This window comes from Triturus cristatus, chromosome 2_1 (assembly GCF_964204655.1).
Source record: "Triturus cristatus chromosome 2_1, aTriCri1.1, whole genome shotgun sequence".
In the NCBI taxonomy this organism is placed as follows: domain Eukaryota; kingdom Metazoa; phylum Chordata; class Amphibia; order Caudata; family Salamandridae; genus Triturus; species Triturus cristatus.
Window position 1 is genome coordinate 500,637,151 of NC_140581.1, and position 21,306 is coordinate 500,658,456.

General features: G+C 45.3%; 1 protein-coding gene across 4 annotated transcripts in view; it reads left to right on the top strand.

Moving 5' to 3' along the window:
* LOC146865549 (baculoviral IAP repeat-containing protein 1-like) overlaps positions 1 to 21,306 on the top strand; it is an 851,823-nt gene that overhangs the window by 80,167 nt on the left and 750,350 nt on the right. For all 4 annotated transcript variants that reach the window (XM_085632363.1, XM_085632364.1, XM_085632365.1 and 1 more), the window contains exons 3-4: positions 7,951 to 8,050; positions 10,844 to 10,925. In XM_085632363.1, coding sequence (XP_085488489.1) covers positions 7,951 to 8,050; positions 10,844 to 10,925 — 182 coding nt within the window. The remainder of the gene's footprint in view (positions 1 to 7,950; positions 8,051 to 10,843; positions 10,926 to 21,306) is intronic.

Sequence of the window (21,306 nt, forward strand, 5' to 3'; positions counted from 1 at the left end):
CATGGTTAAAGAGCCACTGAAGTGGTGGCACAATTAGTGCTGCAGTCCCACAAGTAGCATTTAATTTAAAGGCCTGGGCCCATATAGTGCACTTCACTAGGGACTTATAAGTAAATTAAATATGCCAATAGTGGATAAACCAATGTTACCATGTTTTGAGTATAAAGCATATGCATGTTAGCACTGGCTAGAATTGGTAAAGGGACAAGAATCCTAAAGCCAGGAAAAATGAAGTCAGCAAAACAGGAGGTCAGAAGGCAAAAAGTCAAGGGAAACCACGCCACGCTAACAGATAAACATCCTTACAGCTGTAACGCCCTGAACGTCTCAGGATCGTTTAACAGACACGACAATGAGGACGCAACCACTAGTGAAGGGTTAGTTGTTTTAATGAAGGCAAATATAATACAAAGAATAAACAAGTTATAGTCACTGGAATCCTCCAGGCTAAGTACGTTACCAGCCCACAGCACGGATGGTCCTAACCGTCCTCTGCATATACGCCGGTCCCGGCGTATGACAACAGAGGGCAGAAATGAAATGGCCGACAATGCCAATCGGTAGGCTGTGAGGGGCACGAAGAGTGTTGGGGAGAATCGAGGAGTCAGGGAAACACCCAGCCGGGGTCTCTACCTGAAGGGAGCAGCCGCTCAACCTCTTCCTCAGACTGCACCGGGACGCGGAGTCACCTCCTGGTGATGCGTCACCGATACCCCAATCACAAGCAAGAAGACTGAACCGAGAGCAGCCGCTCGATCGATCCTGTGGACTTCCGAGTCTGTAACGCGGCAAACACCTCCTGGTGTGCGTTACAGCTGGCAGTCCCTGTGTCTCTGGTCGGGCTGGGAGTTACGACTCCAACCAGCAAAAGCGCCACTGCGCTTGGACTCAGCCGAGTCAAAAAGCGAAGCTCAATGGTTGACCGGTAGAGCTTCCGGGTCCTTCACAGGTGACGATGGGGCAAGACACGGCCCAGGGAGTAACGACTCGACCTACCTCCGTTCTTGCCTTACTGGAGCACCACTCCGGAACACTGCTCTTCACGAAGCAGGTACGTCGGTGTGAACACAATATCCGACAGCGTTGTACCTCCCGGTTCCTCCCTTTATAGGGCGTGTTTTCCTTGAGTTATGTAACAGCTCTCCTGTTTACATAAGGGCGTGTTTCCTTGAGTTATGTAACAGCTCTCCTGTTTACATAAGGGCGTGTTTCCCTTGAGTTATGTAACAGCTCTCCTGTTTACATAAGGGCGTGTTTCCCTTGAGTTATGTAACAGCTCTCCTGTTTACATAAGGGCGTGTTTTCCTTGAGTTATGTAACAGCTCTCCTGTTTACATAAGGGCGTGTTTCCCTTGTATGACAGGAATTCTTGACAGTACATCCTCCCTCTCAGCGGCTCCCCACGGGTCCAGCGCTGGCAGGAAAACGCCGATGGAACAAGGAGACCAAGCGCGGAGCATGAACCCCTTCAGCCGGTTCCCATGAATGCTCCTCCGGGCCATAGCCTTTCCACGCAACCAGGTACCACAGCTTCCCCCTGCGCCATTTGGACGCCCGTATGCCCGACACTTCATACTCCACCTCCGACTCCACGCATACCGGCCGAGGTGTCCCAGACGGCTTGGAGGGTGCTGGTTTGAGCAATGATACATGAAAGACAGGGTGTATCCGCAATGACTGGGGCAAGCACACCTTCACGTTCACGGGACCCATACACTTGGTAATTCGATAGGGGCCCATGTACTTGGGATGGAACACACTGTTCTTTCGAAACCTCATGTTTCTTGTGGATATCCAGACGTAGTCTCCAGTGCGGTACAGTGGCCCGGGCCTTCTCTTCCTATCTGCCGCAGCCTTGTATCTTCTCTTGGCCTCTATTAGGACAGCCCTTGAGCGCATCAATGTGTCTTTTAGGTGTGCCACCCTGTCCGCTGTGGCGGGAATCCTGTCCTCTCTGAACGGATGTAGAAATGGCAAGAACCTGGGATGTTGGCCATAGTTGCTATAGAACGGAGATGACTGTGTGGAGCTGTGAGTGGCGTTGTTATAGGCTATCTCTGCAACCCATAGCAAGTCGACCCATTCTTCCCTGCCCTGGTCCACAAAACATCGCAGATACTGTTTGAGCGTTTGGTTCAGGCGCTCGGTTTGGCCGTCCGTTTGAGGGTGGTAGCTGGTGGACAGGGCGGTCTTAACATGCAGCGCAGTGCACCAAGTCTTCCAGAATTGCGCAGTAAACTGCGATCCCCGGTCCGACACGATCACCCCAGGTAATCCATGCAGTCGTACCACATTCTTTAGGAGTAGTGACGCCAATTCCCCGGCCGTAGGGACTCTCTTGCAGGGGATGAAGTGCCCCATTTTCGTCAAGTAATCCACCACCACCAGTATTGCCGTCATCCCCTGGTCTACCGGTAGGCCCACCACGAAGTCCAGTGATATGCTATCCCATGGTCTATCCGGGGTTGGAAGTGGATGTAAGAGCCCCTGGGTTCGGCCATGGTCGGCCTTCATGGTAGCACACGTAGGACACTCCTGTCCCCACCTCCTGACATCCACTCTCATGGTTGGCCACCAGAAATGCCGTCCCATGCTAGCCACCGTTTTTTCAAAGCCCAAATGACCTGCGCATGGAGAGTCGTGGCACCAGATGAATGCTTGTTTCCTTAGCCTAGGCGTGGGTATCAATAGGCACCTGCCCTTCAGGGGTATCCCGTCCTTCAGCTGCCATTCTCTGTGACTGAGGAGCCACCTCCGCCATGCGAATGACCTGATCCCTCTCTTTATTCCCCTCAGGAAAGTATCCGGTTGGATAACCCCCAATACCATCCTCGGGGAAATGATGGAACGCTCGGTCGCAGGCAATGGTTCCTTAACTGCAGATTGACGGGACAGGGCGTCCGCCTTTCGGTTTTCCTTCCCCGGCCGATATGTGATGCGGAAGTTGAACCCCGCAAAGAAGATCATCCACCGCAGCTGCCTGGGAGAAAGGTGTCTAGTGGCAGTCATGAACTGTAGGTTCCGATGGTCCGTGTACACCGATACCACATGTCTTGCCCCCATCAACCAATGCCTCCATTCGGTGAAGGCGTCCTTGATTGCGAGAAGCTCCTTCTCCGCAATATGGTAGTTGCGTTCGGCGTCGTTGAGTTTGCGGGACATGTACGCAACGGGATGAAGCACCCCTGTGTCGTGGTTGCGTTGGGACAAGATAGCCCCCAGCGCCACATCCGACGCGTCCGCTTCCACCACGTAGGGGAGATCCGGATCGGGGTGAGCCAACACCGGCGCCTTACCAAAGGCGCTTTTCAGGGCCTCAAAGGCTTTGTTCGCTTCAGGGGACCACACAAACTCCTTGGACTTCCTCAGTAGCTGTGTGATTGGGGCCACCACTCCTGAAAATCCATCTATGAACCGCCTGTAAAAGTTGGCGAAGCCAATGAAACTTTGGACGTCCTTCACGCTTTGGGGCACCGGCCATTCTTTCACCGCCTTGATCTTTCGTTCTGCCATCTCCTGTCCCTCTGGACTCAGCATCACTCCGAGGAATTCCACGGATGTGACGTGGAAGTCACACTTGCTGAGTTTACAAAACAGCATGTTTTCCCTCAGCTTTTGGAGCACAGCTTTGACGTGGTGTACGTGCTCCTCCACACTGGACGAATAGATGAGGATGTCGTCGATATATACGACCACGTAGATATCCAACTCCTCTCTGAATACCTCATTCAAAAAGTACTGAAAGGCTGCCGGGGCGTTGCACAGACCGAACGGCATGACGAGGTACTCAAAAAGGCCGAACCTGGTCTTAAAGGCGGTCTTCCACTCGTCTCCGTCCCTCATGCGCACCAGATGGTATGCCCCTTTCAAATCCAACTTGGTGTAGATACGAGCTTTCTTGACCTGTTCCAGAAGTACACTGATGAGAGGCAAGGGGTACCGATTTTTTATGGTTATCGCATTCAATGCCCTAAAGTCCACACAGGCTCTCAGCTCCCCATTAGCCTTCGGGATGAAGAAGAGTGGCGAGGCGGCCGGAGACTTGGACGGGCGGATGAATCCTAGCTTGAGGAGTTTATCCAGGTACCCCCGGAGATGCACGTTTTCAGGCTCCGTCAGGGCATACAGCCTGCCGCTGGGAACGCTGGCCCCTGGCACCAGGTCGATCTGGCAGTCAAACTGTCTATGTGGTGGTAGCACTTCCGCCTTCACCTCATCAAATACATCCTCAAAACTGTGATAAGCCTGGGGGAGAGCCACATCTTTTTCTGCCGCTGTAGCCACCGTCTGACTCCCGCTCTCATCTGCGTCAAGGGATTCCGTTCTTATTCCACAATGCAGGATGCAATACGGTGACGTCATTTCGATGCGATGTGTTGGCCAATCCACAAAGGGGTTGTGTTTCTGTAGCCACGGCAATCCCAATATGACGCCATATTGGGGCGCTCGGATGATGTTAAAATCGATTTGTTCCAAATGGTTCCACCCATATCTCATCGGAAGGACCCCCGTGTGCTGCCCGATGGGCCCCGTCACCAATCGCCTTCCGTCTACAGCATAGACGTCTTCGGGTACAGCTTTGGGAAGAAGCACTAGCCCTAACCTGCATGCCTCGTTGTGGTCCATAAACATGCCAGTGGCCCCTGAATCCACCATGGCCACAACGGGTATCCACTGGTCATGCACTCCCACGTGCACCGTGATAAACAGGTGTCGTTGTCCCTTAGTGACCGAGTTGGAAAGTGAAGGGATGGATGAGTGACTCCGAGATGTCCCTTCTCTGGTCTTGGAGTCCTCTAGTTTTCCGCCGGTATGTCCACCACGGCTGTTACCGACCGGTTGGCCCGATAACGTGACGTCTTCGGTTTGGCAGGGCATTCACGTACGTAGTGGCCTTTTTTGCCACAATATAGGCACAATCCTTGTTTACGGCGTGACTCTTTCTCCGTGGCTGTGAGGCTCGCTCGTATTGCGCCGATGTCCATGGGTTCTCCCTTGGATGCGGTGGAAGTTTCAGGACTTCCCACCGTCACATAGGATGGAAGGGATTTTCCTTTTCTCCCATGATCCCCCTTTCTTTCACTTAGCCTATGTTCCAGCCGTAATACCAGGTTGATAAGGCCCTCACATGTCTTGGGTTGAGGGTCAATATGAGCCACGGCGTCCTTGAGCTCATCGCACAGCCCTTGATGGAAGAGCGCCGTCTGTTTAGCAACAGGCCACTTGGTTTCCGCAACCAGCCTTCGGAACGCGTTGAGATACTGCACCAGGTCGTTGGATCCCTGTCTCAACTCAAGCATTTCACGGTCCGCTGTGTACGAGTCAGCCCTTCTGTCGAATACCTTCAGGAATTCCTCGCGAAAAGCACCCCAATCACATAAGAGGGGGTCGTCCCTGCTCACCAGAGGTACAGCCCATTGTGCCGCGTTTCCAGCCAAATAGGATATAAGGAAAGCCACACGAGCCTGACTCGTGGGGAACGCCTTTGGTTTGCACGATAAATGTAGCGCCACTTGTGTGAGGAATACCTGCACTGTGTTAGGATCCCCACTGTACCTCTCTGGTGTCGCCAAGGGGATGGCTACCGGCATTTCCACTACTACCGCAGGGGTCTGATTCGTGAGGGAGGTGCTGGGCGTGAGCGGGTCCAATTGGATAGCATCCAGTCTGGCTTTTACATCGGCTGTTTCTTGCCTAGAGGCAGCCACTTCAACTTGCATGGCCGCTAAAGCAGCCAGCACATCGTCAAGTGTTGCCATGTCTGTTATCGACCGGGAGACAGTTAGTGTTATTAAGGTCGGATATTTTGTAACGCCCTGAACGTCTCAGGATCGTTTAACAGACACGACAATGAGGACGCAACCACTAGTGAAGGGTTAGTTGTTTTAATGAAGGCAAATATAATACAAAGAATAAACAAGTTATAGTCACTGGAATCCTCCAGGCTAAGTACGTTACCAGCCCACAGCCCGGATGGTCCTAACCGTCCTCGGCATATACGCCGGTCCCGGCGTATGACAACAGAGGGCAGAAATGAAATGGCCGACAATGCCAATCGGTAGGCTGTGAGGGGCACGAAGAGTGTTGGGGAGAATCGAGGAGTCAGGGAAACACCCAGCCGGGGTCTCTACCTGAAGGGAGCAGCCGCTCAACCTCTTCCTCAGACTGCACCGGGACGCGGAGTCACCTCCTGGTGATGCGTCACCGATACCCCAATCACAAGCAAGAAGACTGAACCGAGAGCAGCCGCTCGATCGATCCTGTGGACTTCCGAGTCTGTAACGCGGCAAACACCTCCTGGTGTGCGTTACAGCTGGCAGTCCCTGTGTCTCTGGTCGGGCTGGGAGTTACGACTCCAACCAGCAAAAGCGCCACTGCGCTTGGACTCAGCCGAGTCAAAAAGCGAAGCTCAATGGTTGACCGGTAGAGCTTCCAGGTCCTTCACAGGTGACGATGGGGCAAGACACGGCCCAGGGAGTAACGACTCGACCTACCTCCGTTCTTGCCTTACTGGAGCACCACTCCGGAACACTGCTCTTCACGAAGCAGGTACGTCGGTGTGAACACAATATCCGACAGCGTTGTACCTCCCGGTTCCTCCCTTTATAGGGCGTGTTTTCCTTGAGTTATGTAACAGCTCTCCTGTTTACATAAGGGCGTGTTTCCTTGAGTTATGTAACAGCTCTCCTGTTTACACAAGGGCGTGTTTCCCTTGAGTTATGTAACAGCTCTCCTGTTTACATAAGGGCGTGTTTCCCTTGAGTTATGTAACAGCTCTCCTGTTTACATAAGGGCGTGTTTTCCTTGAGTTATGTAACAGCTCTCCTGTTTACATAAGGGCGTGTTTCCCTTGTATGACAGGAATTCTTGACAACAGCCTTCCCTCAATTGGCATTGTCAGACACTGTTGGAAACACCATACCACAAACCCAGTTCCAATCAGTATGTCACCAGAGACACAAATTCATCTCCTGCACATGCTATGGTATGATGCAAAGATTATACAAAGGCAGACACACATAGCTATTGTATTGACATTTAGCTTTCACAATCTGTATTTCGACCTGGAGGACATAAATCATGTCTTCATTACTTGCCCCCTCGCTGTGGCAAGCAGGAACCCAAAAAACATCTTAAAGACTAGCATGAATAATGCTTTTTTTTCTGTCAAACAGACACGGGCACAACTGTGGGGCATATTTAAAAACTTCTAGCTCCAAAAACAGGGAGTGGCACAACGAAGAGAAATACTTCTCCTCATTTTATGCTCTTTCTCTGTGTGCTGACATTGCAGGATGGAATCACAATGCTTTTTTCATTACCAGAAACCTTTTCTCAAGCCCACACCTATGCTGTTTCATTTTACATACTCTGTTACACATGTTATTGTGGGGAGTGTTGTGACGTATATATGGTATGTTAGCAGAATATCATGACCAAAATATTACATCTTAAATATCATTTAGAAAAATATTTCCCATTGGAGGTAACAATGGAAAACCTACAATCAATGGGACAATATTTTTGTGAGTGATATTTACACCACAATATTTCTGTCAGATGATATTTTTGTCATAGACATCCTGACACACAAGAGTGCGTATTACATTTTCAACTGTGGTGATGGTGAGACCTCTGACTCGTTCAGAGGTACTATTTCACAAATGCTCGGCTTACCATTTTCCATAGATAATGTTCATCGTATTGCCGTACACAATATAGTTGTAGTCTTGCATGTTTGAGTACATCATAAGGAATGTTAGTAGCTTTTTTATGTGTTTCAAATGCAATGGGACATTGTAAAGTATATTTTGGATAAAACAAATATTGTATCTAACCAGGAAGTCTCACATCACCATGCCAGTGTGAAATGAGGAACTAAAAAAAACAGGTGAACAATTATGATTGTCATGGAGTGGAGTTTTTTTATGTATGATATTTTCCCCGTAGGACGGAAGGACACAGTGCAGTGTTTCTCCTGTAAGGGATGCCTGGGTAACTGGGAGGAAAGTGATGATCCTTGGAAAGAGCATACAAAATGGTTCCCAGAGTAAGTAAAACAATAGCTTACTTTGTTCTCTTGCTCTTGTTTTTGTTAGTGGCCTTACAGAAAAGTATTTGTTGTAGGCCATGTGGAATCGTCACCAGGATATGTTGCACTGCATCGCCGCATTTCTGCTCTGTCCCCAGCAGCACCGGTGCCCATGATCCCCTGCAGCCAATCCTGATGCAGCTCTCAACCTGCTGCCAGCATGAAAGCAATGTCTGGATTGACCTGAGCGCAGATGATTTGCGCTCCCAGTAAGATTGGGAGCCTGTGCTTGCTGTCTCCAACCCGGCAATGCAGCTCGGCTTGGAGACATCTTTAGTGTGCATGGCGGTTTGCAGCCAAACCCACATGCGCACTGACAACAGTACCCTGCCCACCTCTCCCACTCCATGACGGCCCCCAATTAGGCCCGCCCCCAAGACTTGGCTTTTGAAAGAAAAATAATACAATGTTAAACACTTTTTATTATCAATTTATTTCTAAAGTTTTGAGGCTGGTGGGGGGCGACGCTCCTCTACTGTAGTGAAAGAGCTGCCACTGTGTGGTAGGTCAATAAACTGGTGCACTCGAGTGCTGATGTATCTCTGTATATGTCGCAAACATCATGATTAGCTAGGCTGTAAAAGGGCCACGGTGTTTCTAATGAACTTCTGGAAAGATCCAGTGGCCATGTAGTGGACGTCAGCCATTATTTTGACATGTGCAGGTACAGTCTGTGAGTGACTGTAGGTGAAGCGAGATCCTGGCCCACTCTGCAACCATGTTAAGGATCACATCAGGTATAAGTGATATCTAGCAATTACTGCTGCCCTGGATATGACACAGATGTGTCCTAAGTGGCTCAGAATCCCCTTTCAGACATTACGGAGTTATTCAAGGTGATACAGGAGGGTTCACAGTGTTCGGACCTCCTAGGCTGATGTGCCTCCCAGTGCCTGTGCCCAGGGAATATTCTCAGACTTTTGGAAACTTGATTCTCATCGCTGGTCACTGATCCCAGCGCTCCATGTGACAGGCTGCCATCCCGGATGGACAACTTCCACATTACAAGGAAATAAAAATGATCTCAACATATCTCGGACTAAACAGCATGCTTCACCCCCTACCAATGGCATAAGCAGTATCCTACTCTGAGAAAAAATGGTAATTCACTTGGCATGAATGTGAGAAGTGGACAACTCCTCAAATGAACTATCAGGATGTAGTATAGATTCTCGCCACTGCATTTGAAGTTAGGGTGCTGTAGGTAAGGTGTCCCTGTAGGATCAATAAATATAGAAATCAAGTTAATGTGTGAGCCTGGGGTGAGAGAATACTGCAATTAGAAAGCTCCTCCTTGATGTACTTCACAGTGGATGGAGAGAATTACTTGGGAAATATTTGTGAGCTCCACCCAGGTGCAAATGAACGAGCAACGTCAAAAATGACCTAGTCCCCGGGAATCTATTTTAGGTCTATCCAAATGCCATTTGTAAGAAACGTAGAGAGATACTCTCTAGTACAGGGGTCTCCAACCAGTAGCTCGGGAGCTACTGGTAGCTCACCAGCACCCTCAAAGTAGCTCTGAGAGGTGAAGCCAAACCAAGCTGATCTTAGAGATTCTGTGTATATTAAAGAAGGCAGCACTGCTCGTTTCATTACCCATAAGAGTTACAGACATCCAATCCAATGGCAAGGCTTCTTGATAACACTCAAACACACACTGTGTTGGCCTATCAATCAATCAATCTGGGTTTTATAGAGCGCACTACTAAGGGGCTCAAGGTGCTGGGGGGATGCATTTGGGCAGCTCCGGTCATTCGAAAAGCCAGGTCTTGAGGCTCTTCCTGAATGCTTGCAGTGTGAGGCTTCTTCTGATGCTGAGGGGGAGTTCGTTCCAGGTCTTGGCTGTGATGTAGGAGAAGGATTTGCCTCCTATTCTGGCTCTGTGGATGCATGGGATTTTGGCCAAGGCCTAGTCAGGGGAGCGGAGGATTCTCTTGGGGATGTAGAAGGAGATTCTTTTGTTGAGGTATTGGGGTCTGGTGTTGTGGAGGGCTTTGTAGGTGTGTGTGAGCAGCTTGAAGGTCACTCTTTTTTCGACGGGGAGCCAGTGGAGTTCTCGTAGTTGTTGGGTGATGTAGTCTTGCCGTGGGATGCTAGAATTGCTGAGGGAGACTCACCATTGATGTGGTCAAAAGATTGGTGGCCAGGGGATCTAGGTGATGCCCGGAGCCTAAGACTGAAGTCAAGAACCTCGGCATACGCCTAGACCAGGCACTGACCATTAAAGAGCACGCTGCTATCACCGCTGTTTCCCTGTACTTGGTTTATTATGGCAAATCTTCCCCTTCCTTACCTTGTCCACACGGGAAACTCTCATCCAGGCACTGGTACTAAGCCGCTTAGACTACTCTAACACCCTTTTGGTCTCAGCTAAATGAGTCTTCGCTGAGCAGATTACAGGTGGTCCAAAACACCGCGGCGTGCCATGTCTCGAATGCTCCCCCTAGAACTGCCTCTCTTCCTCTCCTACAACAACTCTACTGGCTCCCGGTACGTAAACATTTCAAATTTAAAATCTGTTGTATTGTACACAAGGCCTTGAACGGCAAAGGCCCCAGCTATCTTGCAAGGAAATTTGACCACTACATACCCACTTGGTCTCTCCGATCGGGAACTAAATCTCTGCTTCTTGTACCAGGGTTCAAAACATCGCGACTGGGAGGGAAAGCTTTCTTTCACCTAGCCTCTAGTCTAGTATATAATCTAGTCCCATTTATAATTTTGAAAATATTATGTTTTTAATTTTAGGTGTGGATTTCTTCACAGTGAAAGAACAGAAATCGAAATTGAGCAGTACATACAAGATTATTATGGATTTAGAGGTGTTACGGTAAGTGCTGGTATATGTTGTGCTCGAAATTAAAAATATTCATGCTTCAAAACCAAGGCCCGTCCCTACCTTAGTCAAAAATATATTTTGTAAAATAAATATTGATGTTAATGCTATGCAGTTACAGTAGATAATTATTTAGAAGTAATATATTGGTTATATAATACATTTAATGAGATATTTAATAACAAATATTATATATATTTTTAAGTACATATATATATATATATTCACTGAAAAAAACATAGGTTTCAGGGACGTTATAGTTAGAAATTAGCATTTAAAAAACCTTTGAAATTCACTGAAAAAACCATAGGTTTCAGGGACGTTATAGTTAGAAACTAGCATTAAAAAAACCTTAGAAATTCACTGAAAAAGCCACAGGTTTCAGGGATGTTATAGTTAGTTGGACATTTCACTCGTACAAAACCAGAGAAATTTGACCGTTATAGTTAGTAGAGATAACTATAACTCGCGCCCCTGCAATGCACTGCTAAAGACGTCACATATTACATCATTCATGACATGGTCAGTGACATCACTGATGACATCATACTAGTACCCTCCGCTGCATTGCAGAGAGGTGGCCCAGGCCACGCCCCTTTTTTATACCACTCTGCAATGCAGCTCTGTGGCGCTTACTGGAGGTACGTGGTGGGCTAGTTGGACCCAAGGGACCCTCCGGATTGAAGAGGAATTCATTCCCCAACTTAAAACGTGCCACGGGCGCATTTGCACAGTGGTGAAGGGAGGGGGCGGGGCCTGACGTGACATTTGTTCAAACACGCCCTGTGGCACGTTTTAAGTTGGGGAATTAATTCCTTTTCAATCCTGAGGGTCCCTGGGGTCCAACTAACCCACCACGTACCTCCAGTAAGCGCCACAGAGCTGCGTTGCAGAGTGGTATAAAAAGGGGCGTGGCCTGGGCCACCTCTCTGCAATGCAGCGGAGGGTACTAGTATTATGTACTAGGGCCTTACAGAGGAGGCCATGCTAATCACAGGGGTACCCCAACGCATAGTCTTCCCTAGTGTATGTAGGTATTTTCACTGTATTCTAAGTGTCTTTTAGCATAGCACTGGCTCTAGGCCTGGTTAGTCAGAGTCAGTTATCACAAGTAGCCGTCTCAAAAAGTTGTGGGCACAGGATGATTTTGCAACAAGGTCTCTTTCTGCTCCTCTGTTGGTTCTTTCTGCACATGTCTTGTTTCTTCCTGCACTTTTCTTCGTCTTTGTGGACTTCTGTTGCTTCTTTCTGCATTTCTTTTGCTTCTTTCTGTGCATTTTTTCTTCTTTCTTCACATGGCCTACCTCTGTAGACATAGTTAGAAACTAGCATTTAAAAAACCTTTGAAATTCACTTAAAAAACCATAGGTTTCAGGCACGTTATAGTTAGAAATTAGCATTTAAAAAACCTTTGAAATTCACTGAAACAACTATAGGTTTACGGCACGTTATAGTTAGAAATTAGCATTTAAAAAACCTTAGAAATTCACTGAAAAAACCATAGGTTTTAGGGAAATTTATAGTTAGTTGGACATTTTCACTCGTACAAAACCAGAGAAATTCCCCTGTTATAGTTAGTTCAGCTAACTATAACTCGCGCCCCCACAATGCACTGCTGATGATGTCACATATTACATCACTCATGACATGGTCAGTGACATCACTGATGACATCACTGATGACATCTCAAATGACATCCCTGATGACATCACTGATGACATCATCCATGTGATAATTAGATGCCTCTTCTCACACCCTAATATAACCTTTGATACACCCACTCTAAATTTAACAGTTCCATTCTCAAAACCATAGACACTCCAACACCAATAACTACATACCCACTCACTGATTCTTAGGTTTACACACACATCCACTCCCTCACCCGTACAGTCACTCATACTTATGGTCACTCAGTACAGGACTATCAAATGCACTCATACACCTATATAGACACTCACACACCGCCACTCATCCATAGGGGTACTCACACACCTAGTCAATCATGCAAATAATTAATCACACTGCCATTTACTCACCTATACAGTTATATACACACCAGCTCAATTAGTCATACACATACTAGCACATTCTAATGCTCTTATACAATTACTGATACAAGCACACACTCATCCATACAGCCACTCTCACAATCACACACTCTCACTTATAGCCATTTATATACTCCAACACACATATAAACTGCCTTTCACATATGTAGTTACTCACACATGTACCACTGAGATAAACATTCACTCACCAACGCACCTATACACACACTCACCCACCCATACAGTCCATCACAGAAGCACTCTTGAAACCATGCACCCCGTGAATCACCCACTCACACATCTATGCACAGAGTCACACACACCCCACCCACACAAACACTCAGGCACCCATACAGATACTCAGACAACCAATCAATAACCCATATAGACACTCATGTAGCTATTCGCAAACCCATGCAGCCGCTTACACACCAACAGACAGACGGATACAGACATTCATACAGTTTAGTCACTAACCCATGCATTCAGTAAGATACGTTTAACCACTCACTTATAGAGTCAATCACGCACCTACTAAATCATCCATTCAGACACTTATATTTATTTATTTATTATTTATTACACTTATAGAGCGCACTATCACCTTGCAGGCATCCTGGCACTAAACAACACGAGGGCACCTAGTGTGGATAGACCACCTAGGAACAGACAGCATCTTAGATTCTGGGAAATAGCCAGGTTTTTAATCTCTTCCTAAAAAGTAAAAGATCCCTGACTTGTCTCAGTTCCAGCGGGAGCGCATTCCATAGTCTGGCAGCTGATACACCGAAGGCTCTACCTCCTGATCGGACTTTCTTAACTCTAGGTATTTTCACCAATCTGGCAGATGCAGATTGCAGGCATCTCCCTTGAGTATACCATTCAAACTTTCTCTGCATGGAGACGGGCCTGATCTCGTGCAGGGCCTTGAGCACCAAGCAGAGAGATTTAAACTGGATTCTTTGTCTAATTGGGAGCCAATGCAACTCCAACATGGCCAGTAATGATGCATCTCTAGGCCAGCCTAGTACTAACTTGGCCGCTGTAGACTGAATCCGCTGCAGTCTATCTAAAAGATATTTCGGGGACCCAAGTAGCAGCGCATTACAATAATCTAATCTGCTTAGTATAGTACTTTGTACTACTAGCGCTCATGCCTGTGAAGGCATTAACGGAAGGACCTTTCGCAAAGTTCGTATAATAGCGAAACAGCTTCCTACTAATTGATTGACCTGAGCTTCCAGCGTTAACTTGTTATTAAACATAACGCCCAGGTTCCGAACCTTCTCCACTGTTTGTAGAACGGTGGGTAGATCTAGAGGCCAAAAGTTTACAGGCAGCACCGAAGGAACCTTCCTGATTGAGAAATAAAGGACCTCGGTCTTTCCAGCATTAAATTGCAAGGAGTTTCCTCTCAACCAGTGAGCCATAGCCCGCAGGCAGCTATGAAACGCTTCCAAAGAGGTCGACTCATCTCCCTCTAAGGAGAGAATCAGTTGCGTATCATCGGCATAATTTACTGCATTAATTTTATGCGCCCTAATGACCGCAATCAGAGGAAGCATATAAATGTTAAAAAGGGTCGGTCTAATTGCAGAGCCCTGGGGTACCCCATGCGTGATCTTAGTAAAGGGGGATTGATAGGGAGGCAGGGCCACAGCCTGGCTCCTCCCCGAAAGAAAGGATTGAAACCAGCTCAAAGCAAGGCCTGTCACCCCAACCTCCTTCAGCCTCCTCAACAAGATGGCATGGTTGACCGTATCGAATGCGGCAGACAGGTCAAGCAGAATAAGAGCTGCTTCCTGCCCTTTGTCTGCCCGCATCCTGAGCTCGTCCATCACTGTCACCAGAGCCGTCTCAGTGCCATGCGCTGGCCGAAAACCAAATTGTATCTCCTCTAAGATTTTATTATTCTCAAGATGTTTTGAGAGATAGTTCCTAACCACTCTTTCTACAATTTTGTCCGGAAAAGGCAAGAGAGAGATAGGTCTGTAGTTATTGGGACTGGCAGGGTCCAGAGTGGACTTCTTCAACAGAGGAGTCACCAGTGCCTGTTTCCACTGAGGCGGAACCACACCCCTAAGAAGAGACTGATTACAAATCAGCCGAAGTGTGGGAAACAGTTCAGCTTCAAATTCCTTCCAGAATCTCTGTGGCAGAGGGTCCAAAGGTGAGCCCGACAAGATCCCTAGCGCCACCTTGCCGAAATCTTCTGCTGAGAGGATCGCAAACTCAGTTAGCTTAACAAAGGGGTGGCTCTTCGGGCCTGTAGGTATGATTTCATAACCACCCAAAGAGCGGCAGCCAGAACAGTTACACTCTGGACTTACCACCTCAGGGTGCCGAGAATCCTCACCCAGATCCGCAATAATCGTTTTCATTTTATCATGAAAGAAGCTTGCCAAGCTATTGCATAGCTCTTGTGAGGGGGGTGTCTGATTCTTACTACAGTCGGGACTAGTTAAGGTGTTCAATATTTTAAAAATGCTCCTCGGGCTATTATGAGCCTTCAGTATGATACTAGAATAATAGTCTGCTTTGGCCAAATTTATTTCCTTCTTATAGCACCCCATCAAACTTTTCCAACTAATTTTTTCCTTATCATCATAACCCCTTCTCCACTTTCTCTCCGCCTGTTTACAATCAAGTTTCAATTTTTTTAATTTGTCATTAAACCAGGGGGCCGAAGGTCTTCCTACTCTCTTATACACCCACTCATTCTTCAATACGCCTTTACCTATATGTAGTAAACATATATAAACTTTACAGAAACACACAGTCACTGGATGATGTCATCAGTGATGGCATTTGAGATGTCATCAGTGATGTCATCAGTGACGTCACTGACCATGTCAACTTTACAGAAACACACAGTCACTGGATGATGTCATCAGTGATGGCATTTGAGATGTCATCAGTGATGTCACTGACCATGTCATGAGTGATGTAATATGTGACATCATCAGCAGTGCATTTCAGGGGGGCGAGTTATAGTTAGCTGAACTAACTATAACAGGGGAATTTCTCTGGTTTTGTACAAGTGAAATGTCCAACTATCTATAACTTTCCCTAAAACCTATGGTTTTTTCAGTGAATTTCTAAGGTTTTTTACATGCTAATTTCTAACTGTAACGTGCCTGAAACCTATGGTTTTTTCAGTGAATATATATATATGAAAAAGGCCTGGTTGGCCGAAACGCGTCGGTGTGACAGACTGGCTCTGTATTCCAGTTAAAACAGATACAGCGCAATACTCCAGAGTGCGGCGTCCTTTGTTTTCAACACTTCAACCTTGGCCACTGGTTCGGCCCAATGCCTGCACCCGCTGCAGCGCGCTCTCGCTGGAACCACATTGCTGGAAAAAATAAATAAATATATATATATATATATATATATATATATATATATATATATATATATATATATATTATATATATATATATATATATATATATATTCACTGAAAAAACCATAGGTTTCACACATGTTATAGTTAGCTGGACATTTTACTGATAAAAAACCAATGAAATTCCCCCGTTATAGTTACTGTAGGCAACTATAACTCACGCGACCGCAATCCTCTGCTGATGCTAATACTGTATTTAGACACTTATTTGCCCATATCTTCTTCCATTAAATTTTAGCTATACATATATTACAAATATTTTTTTTTCATAAAGACACATATGTCATCAGCAGAGGATTACGGTCGCGTGAGTTATAGTTGCCTACAGTAACTATAACGGGGGAATTTCATTGGTTTTTTATCAGTAAAATGTCCAGCTAACTATAACATGTGTGAAACCTATGGTTTTTTCAGTGAATTAGCAAGGTTTTTTAAATGCTATTTCCTAACTATAACGTGTGTGAAACCTATGGTTTTTTCAGTGAATTTGTACGGTTTTTTAAATGCTAAGTTACTTTACGCCATTTGTGGCGTGCGCGCCCACTTAACGCAGTTCGTTCCGTGCACGGTTTTTATCAACTTTAATAAGCCCTGTACATTTGGTGGCCTTCGGCCACCAAAAGCACAGGGGGTGAGGTCAATGTGGATAGTGTTTTTTTTATTTCGATTTTATAATTTCATGTTGCCAAAATTACGTTTTTTTTCTCTATTAATAAGCCCTGCACATTTGGTGGCCTGCGGCCACCAAAAGCACAGGGGGTGGGGTAAGTGTGGATAGTGTTTTTTTTATTTTTATTTTTTTACCGTAAGCTTACGGTAAGCGTACGGTAAGCGTACGGTAAGCGTACCCCGAGAAATTGCCGAAAAAAAAATAAAACCGTTTTTGCTCTTGGGGGATGTTTGGGGACTCCCTCAACATGACTATGTGGGAGGGAGTTGTCAAAACAGCCCCGTAACATGTTTTTGGCCATCATGTTTGATAAACAACACTCAGTGCGAGAGACAAAATGGCGGACGCCGCTTCCTGGTTTCGGCCGATTCGAATGTTTACTAAGATCTAAGAGCCAATCAGAATCGCGCTCGCGCACGCCACCGTAAGCTTACGGTAAGCGTACGGTAAGCATACGGTAAGCGTACCGTAAGCGGGCTCAGATATATATATTGATTTAAAGGCTATTTTCTCAGAATCTACTGAACAGATTTACACCAAACCTACAAAAGGCACTTCCTTGACCTAGGGACTACCTCTCTGCCAAATTTCTAGTAATTCTGTTCAGCCGTTCGGGCTGTAGCTCGTTCTAAAGGTCCTATGGAAAAATGCATGGGAAAAACGCGTTTTGGGACCCCCCTTTTATCTCAGCCCCCGCTTGACGGATCCCCCCGAGACTTTCAGGGTAGGAGCGGAGCGTAGCGCCCCACCTATTTTGAGAAATTCGCGAGGATTTGTCGACTGGCGCCAAAGTTATTCAAAATAGAATGTTGAGGTTTTCCTATGGAAACGTGGTCCTAACTATAACTACCTACTGGCGACCGCCAGTAGGTAATATATATAAATATATATAAATATATATATATATATATATATATATGTACATATATTGCATCGCCGTCAACAATAAACTCATTTTGTGACAAAAACACACTAGGGGGTCGATCTTGATGTCATTCGGAAGGGCTCTGAAACGGATTAGTGTTTGCCGAATTCGATCCAGGGCCCTTGTTTACGACTGAATCGTGCACACTTCCCAACAACTGAGTACGATGCCTGGAAACCGGTAGGGCTGTCTGAATCGGTTCCGAAAGGCATTCGGAGAGGTCACGTCTTTTGGAGCCGGATCGTACAGTTCTATGGACTCGCTTTCCAAGTGAGCGAGTACGATGACCGATTCGGACAGCCGTTCCAATTCGGTTTCTCCGGATTGAATTGGCTGCCGGAATTAGTTTTTGTGGGCCCATAGCAGGCCCCCCTTCACCCCGGGTCTTCCGGATCAGGCCCGAGGGGGTACCCTCCTTTCCAACCATGCACATTGTGGCAGACACCATGGGATGCCTACACAGGGTGCAAAGTTTTCCCCAGCCACCCCTTTCTTCAATAGGAACCTGTGTTCTCGTTCGGAACACAGGCTCCCATTGAAATCAATAGGAGTCCCTCCGAATTGTATTCTGAAGCATCCGGATGCATCCAAATTGCTCATTCGCACTCCCCTGATCCGAGTCATCCGGAAAGCATTCCGAACCCAATTCGGTAGGAATGCTTTCCAAACGAGATCAGAATCAGGCCCTATAAGTGCATACACATGGCCATAGAAATAGGACTTTACACTGTATATACAGCAGATATGAAGAGGCTGTGGTAGCCATTTTGAAGTGTGCACAAACAAGGTCAATTGATATCTCATGTATATAAAAGAGTTACCAGTACAAGGGGGAATGCACCAAATATACACAAATCATCATGAATAATAAAATATGACATATCCAATGAAATTAGGTACACAATCCTGTAAAAATGATAGCTAGAATTTAAACTAATATATACATCTCATAACCTCAATGAAGTCTAAATGACTGACATATTGGAGTATAAATGACTCACACCAATAAAAGGGATACAGTGGTCACAATAAAACCTCTGCAATTAATAAATCAAATTAGCGATATGTAGCCTACAATTGAGAGCGCTACCCACATGCTGGCAGGTAACACATGATAACAGCCTACCAGTTCAGAGATAGAATGTCTTGTGCAATTCAATACGCGCCGTATGTGTTTTAAAATACAAAGCAGAAAATTTCAGTATGCGGGTACAAGGTATCATTGGCTCAACGGCTGCCCTACTGGGCTGGCTAAGGCCTGCATAAGAGAATGTGCCACTTGCTGTAAAACAGCTGCTTGTTACAAAGTAAAGCCCACCGTGGTTAGACTTAAAACAGCTCAGAGCTGGCGTCAGTACAAAAAATGATGTATGTGCTCAAAAATAGATGCAGAGTACATACCGACTTATACCACTGAGGCTGTCACCCCGGTGAATAATGCCCAAGTAGGCTAGATGAGGCATGGCACTCCCTCTAGTGTCGGCACCTACATGATCTATGCTGTAAAAGTTTAGTTGATTATGGTCACTTAAGTGGTGCTGTTCAAAATGTCTTGCTAATGGGTAATGTTTTTCTATGTTGGTGATGGCACCACCTTGTCCCAGAATTCTTTTGTGCACTGGGTGTACTGTGCTGTTGACATATCGAAGATGGCAGACACATTCTAAGATAGTTGGTACTGCATGTTAGTAATTGTGTGATTTTCTTGCATGTCTTAGTGCACAGCCCTGCATATTCAGCCTGATTGTTGGAAGTGGAGCATGCTTTATAATTACCGCAGAAAAAAACTCAGTAAGTTTGTGATTGGGTCCAGACTTATCAGAGGTGGTGCTATAGCTCTAAATAGGGCATATCTTAAGGATCTGCTCCTGCAGTACGTTATGGCTGTTCTATCACCAACCCAACTCCCAATGGTTGGGTTGCAGTACATAAGATTTCAGTTCTTATTGAGTATTCTATTGACTCTGGTGGACTCACAATTGAAAGTGATAATCAATCTAATGGGCACCTCCTCATCATTGGATTTCACATAGAATCTCGTCACAAGATTTGGCTTCGACCTTCTGTGTGGCAAGGGAAAGGACCCATTGCGATTTTTTAACATGTATTTATAATATTTTAATGCATTTAGAAATGTTCAAAAATAATATTATGAGTATCAAAAATATCAACAAAAAAAAGCTAAGTAATATAGTAAATATAAAAACATTATACTACTCTGAAAACAATATATGAAAATTTCTAAACCTAAAAAAGAAAGGTAAATATTAAAAATGATTAAAAAAATCCAGTCTAAACAACAGTAAGAAAATTGTTGAACTTTGGAGGGGTTAATTCTACTATACCCAGTCCAGCATAGTAACAGGAGGGAATATTTTGGAATTAGGAGGGGTTAGATTTACTATTCAGTCCAGTCCTAGCAACAGTGGGGGAAGTGTAGAATTTTGGATGGGTTAAATTTACTATTCCTGCTCCCATCTTAGCAACAGTAGGGAAAGCATTGGACGTCTGAGGGATTATATTTACTATTCCTACTCCAATCTAAGCAACAGTAGGGAAAACAATGGAATTCGGAGGTGTTAGATTTACAATCCCTATTTCAGTCTAATGAACATTAGAGAAAATATTGGACTTCGGAAGAGTCAGATTCACTATCCATACTCCATTCTAACAGTAAAGACTTCTGAGGGGGTTAGATCCACACGATCACTCCAGTCTAACCTTCAGTAGGAAAAGCTTTGGACTTCGGAAAGGTTGGATTTACTATTCCCCTTCTAGACTAAGCAATAGTAGGGAAAGTGTTGGGCTTCCGAATGGCTACAAATAATAAACAAGTCTTAAATGTCAATAAGTAATTAAAAGGTAAATTATAGGACATACAAAATAAACACTATATTGTGTAATAAAAATATGAAAAATGCTTAAAACACAAAAATAAATAATAAAAAAACTCACAGTAACATTAGCTTACTTAGCTACAAATTGCACAATTTTAAAATAAATAATTTAATTTAAATGAATACTAAAGAAATATAAAAAAAATCATTCTACACACAAAATTTCAACAACACTTACAATTGAATTAATAATTAACATGAAATTATAATCAGTTACCAATTACTTCATTACATGAAAACAATTACTACACAAGATAATATAGCTTAAAACATTTCCTGTGCGATTCGACGAGCAAGAATGACAAAGTAGAAAAATACATTAATAATAACAATATAAACAATAAAATACACATTCAAACATTTCACAAATGAAACATTAAGAAGTTAGTGAATTACATAATTAATATTCAATTAACTATTAGAATG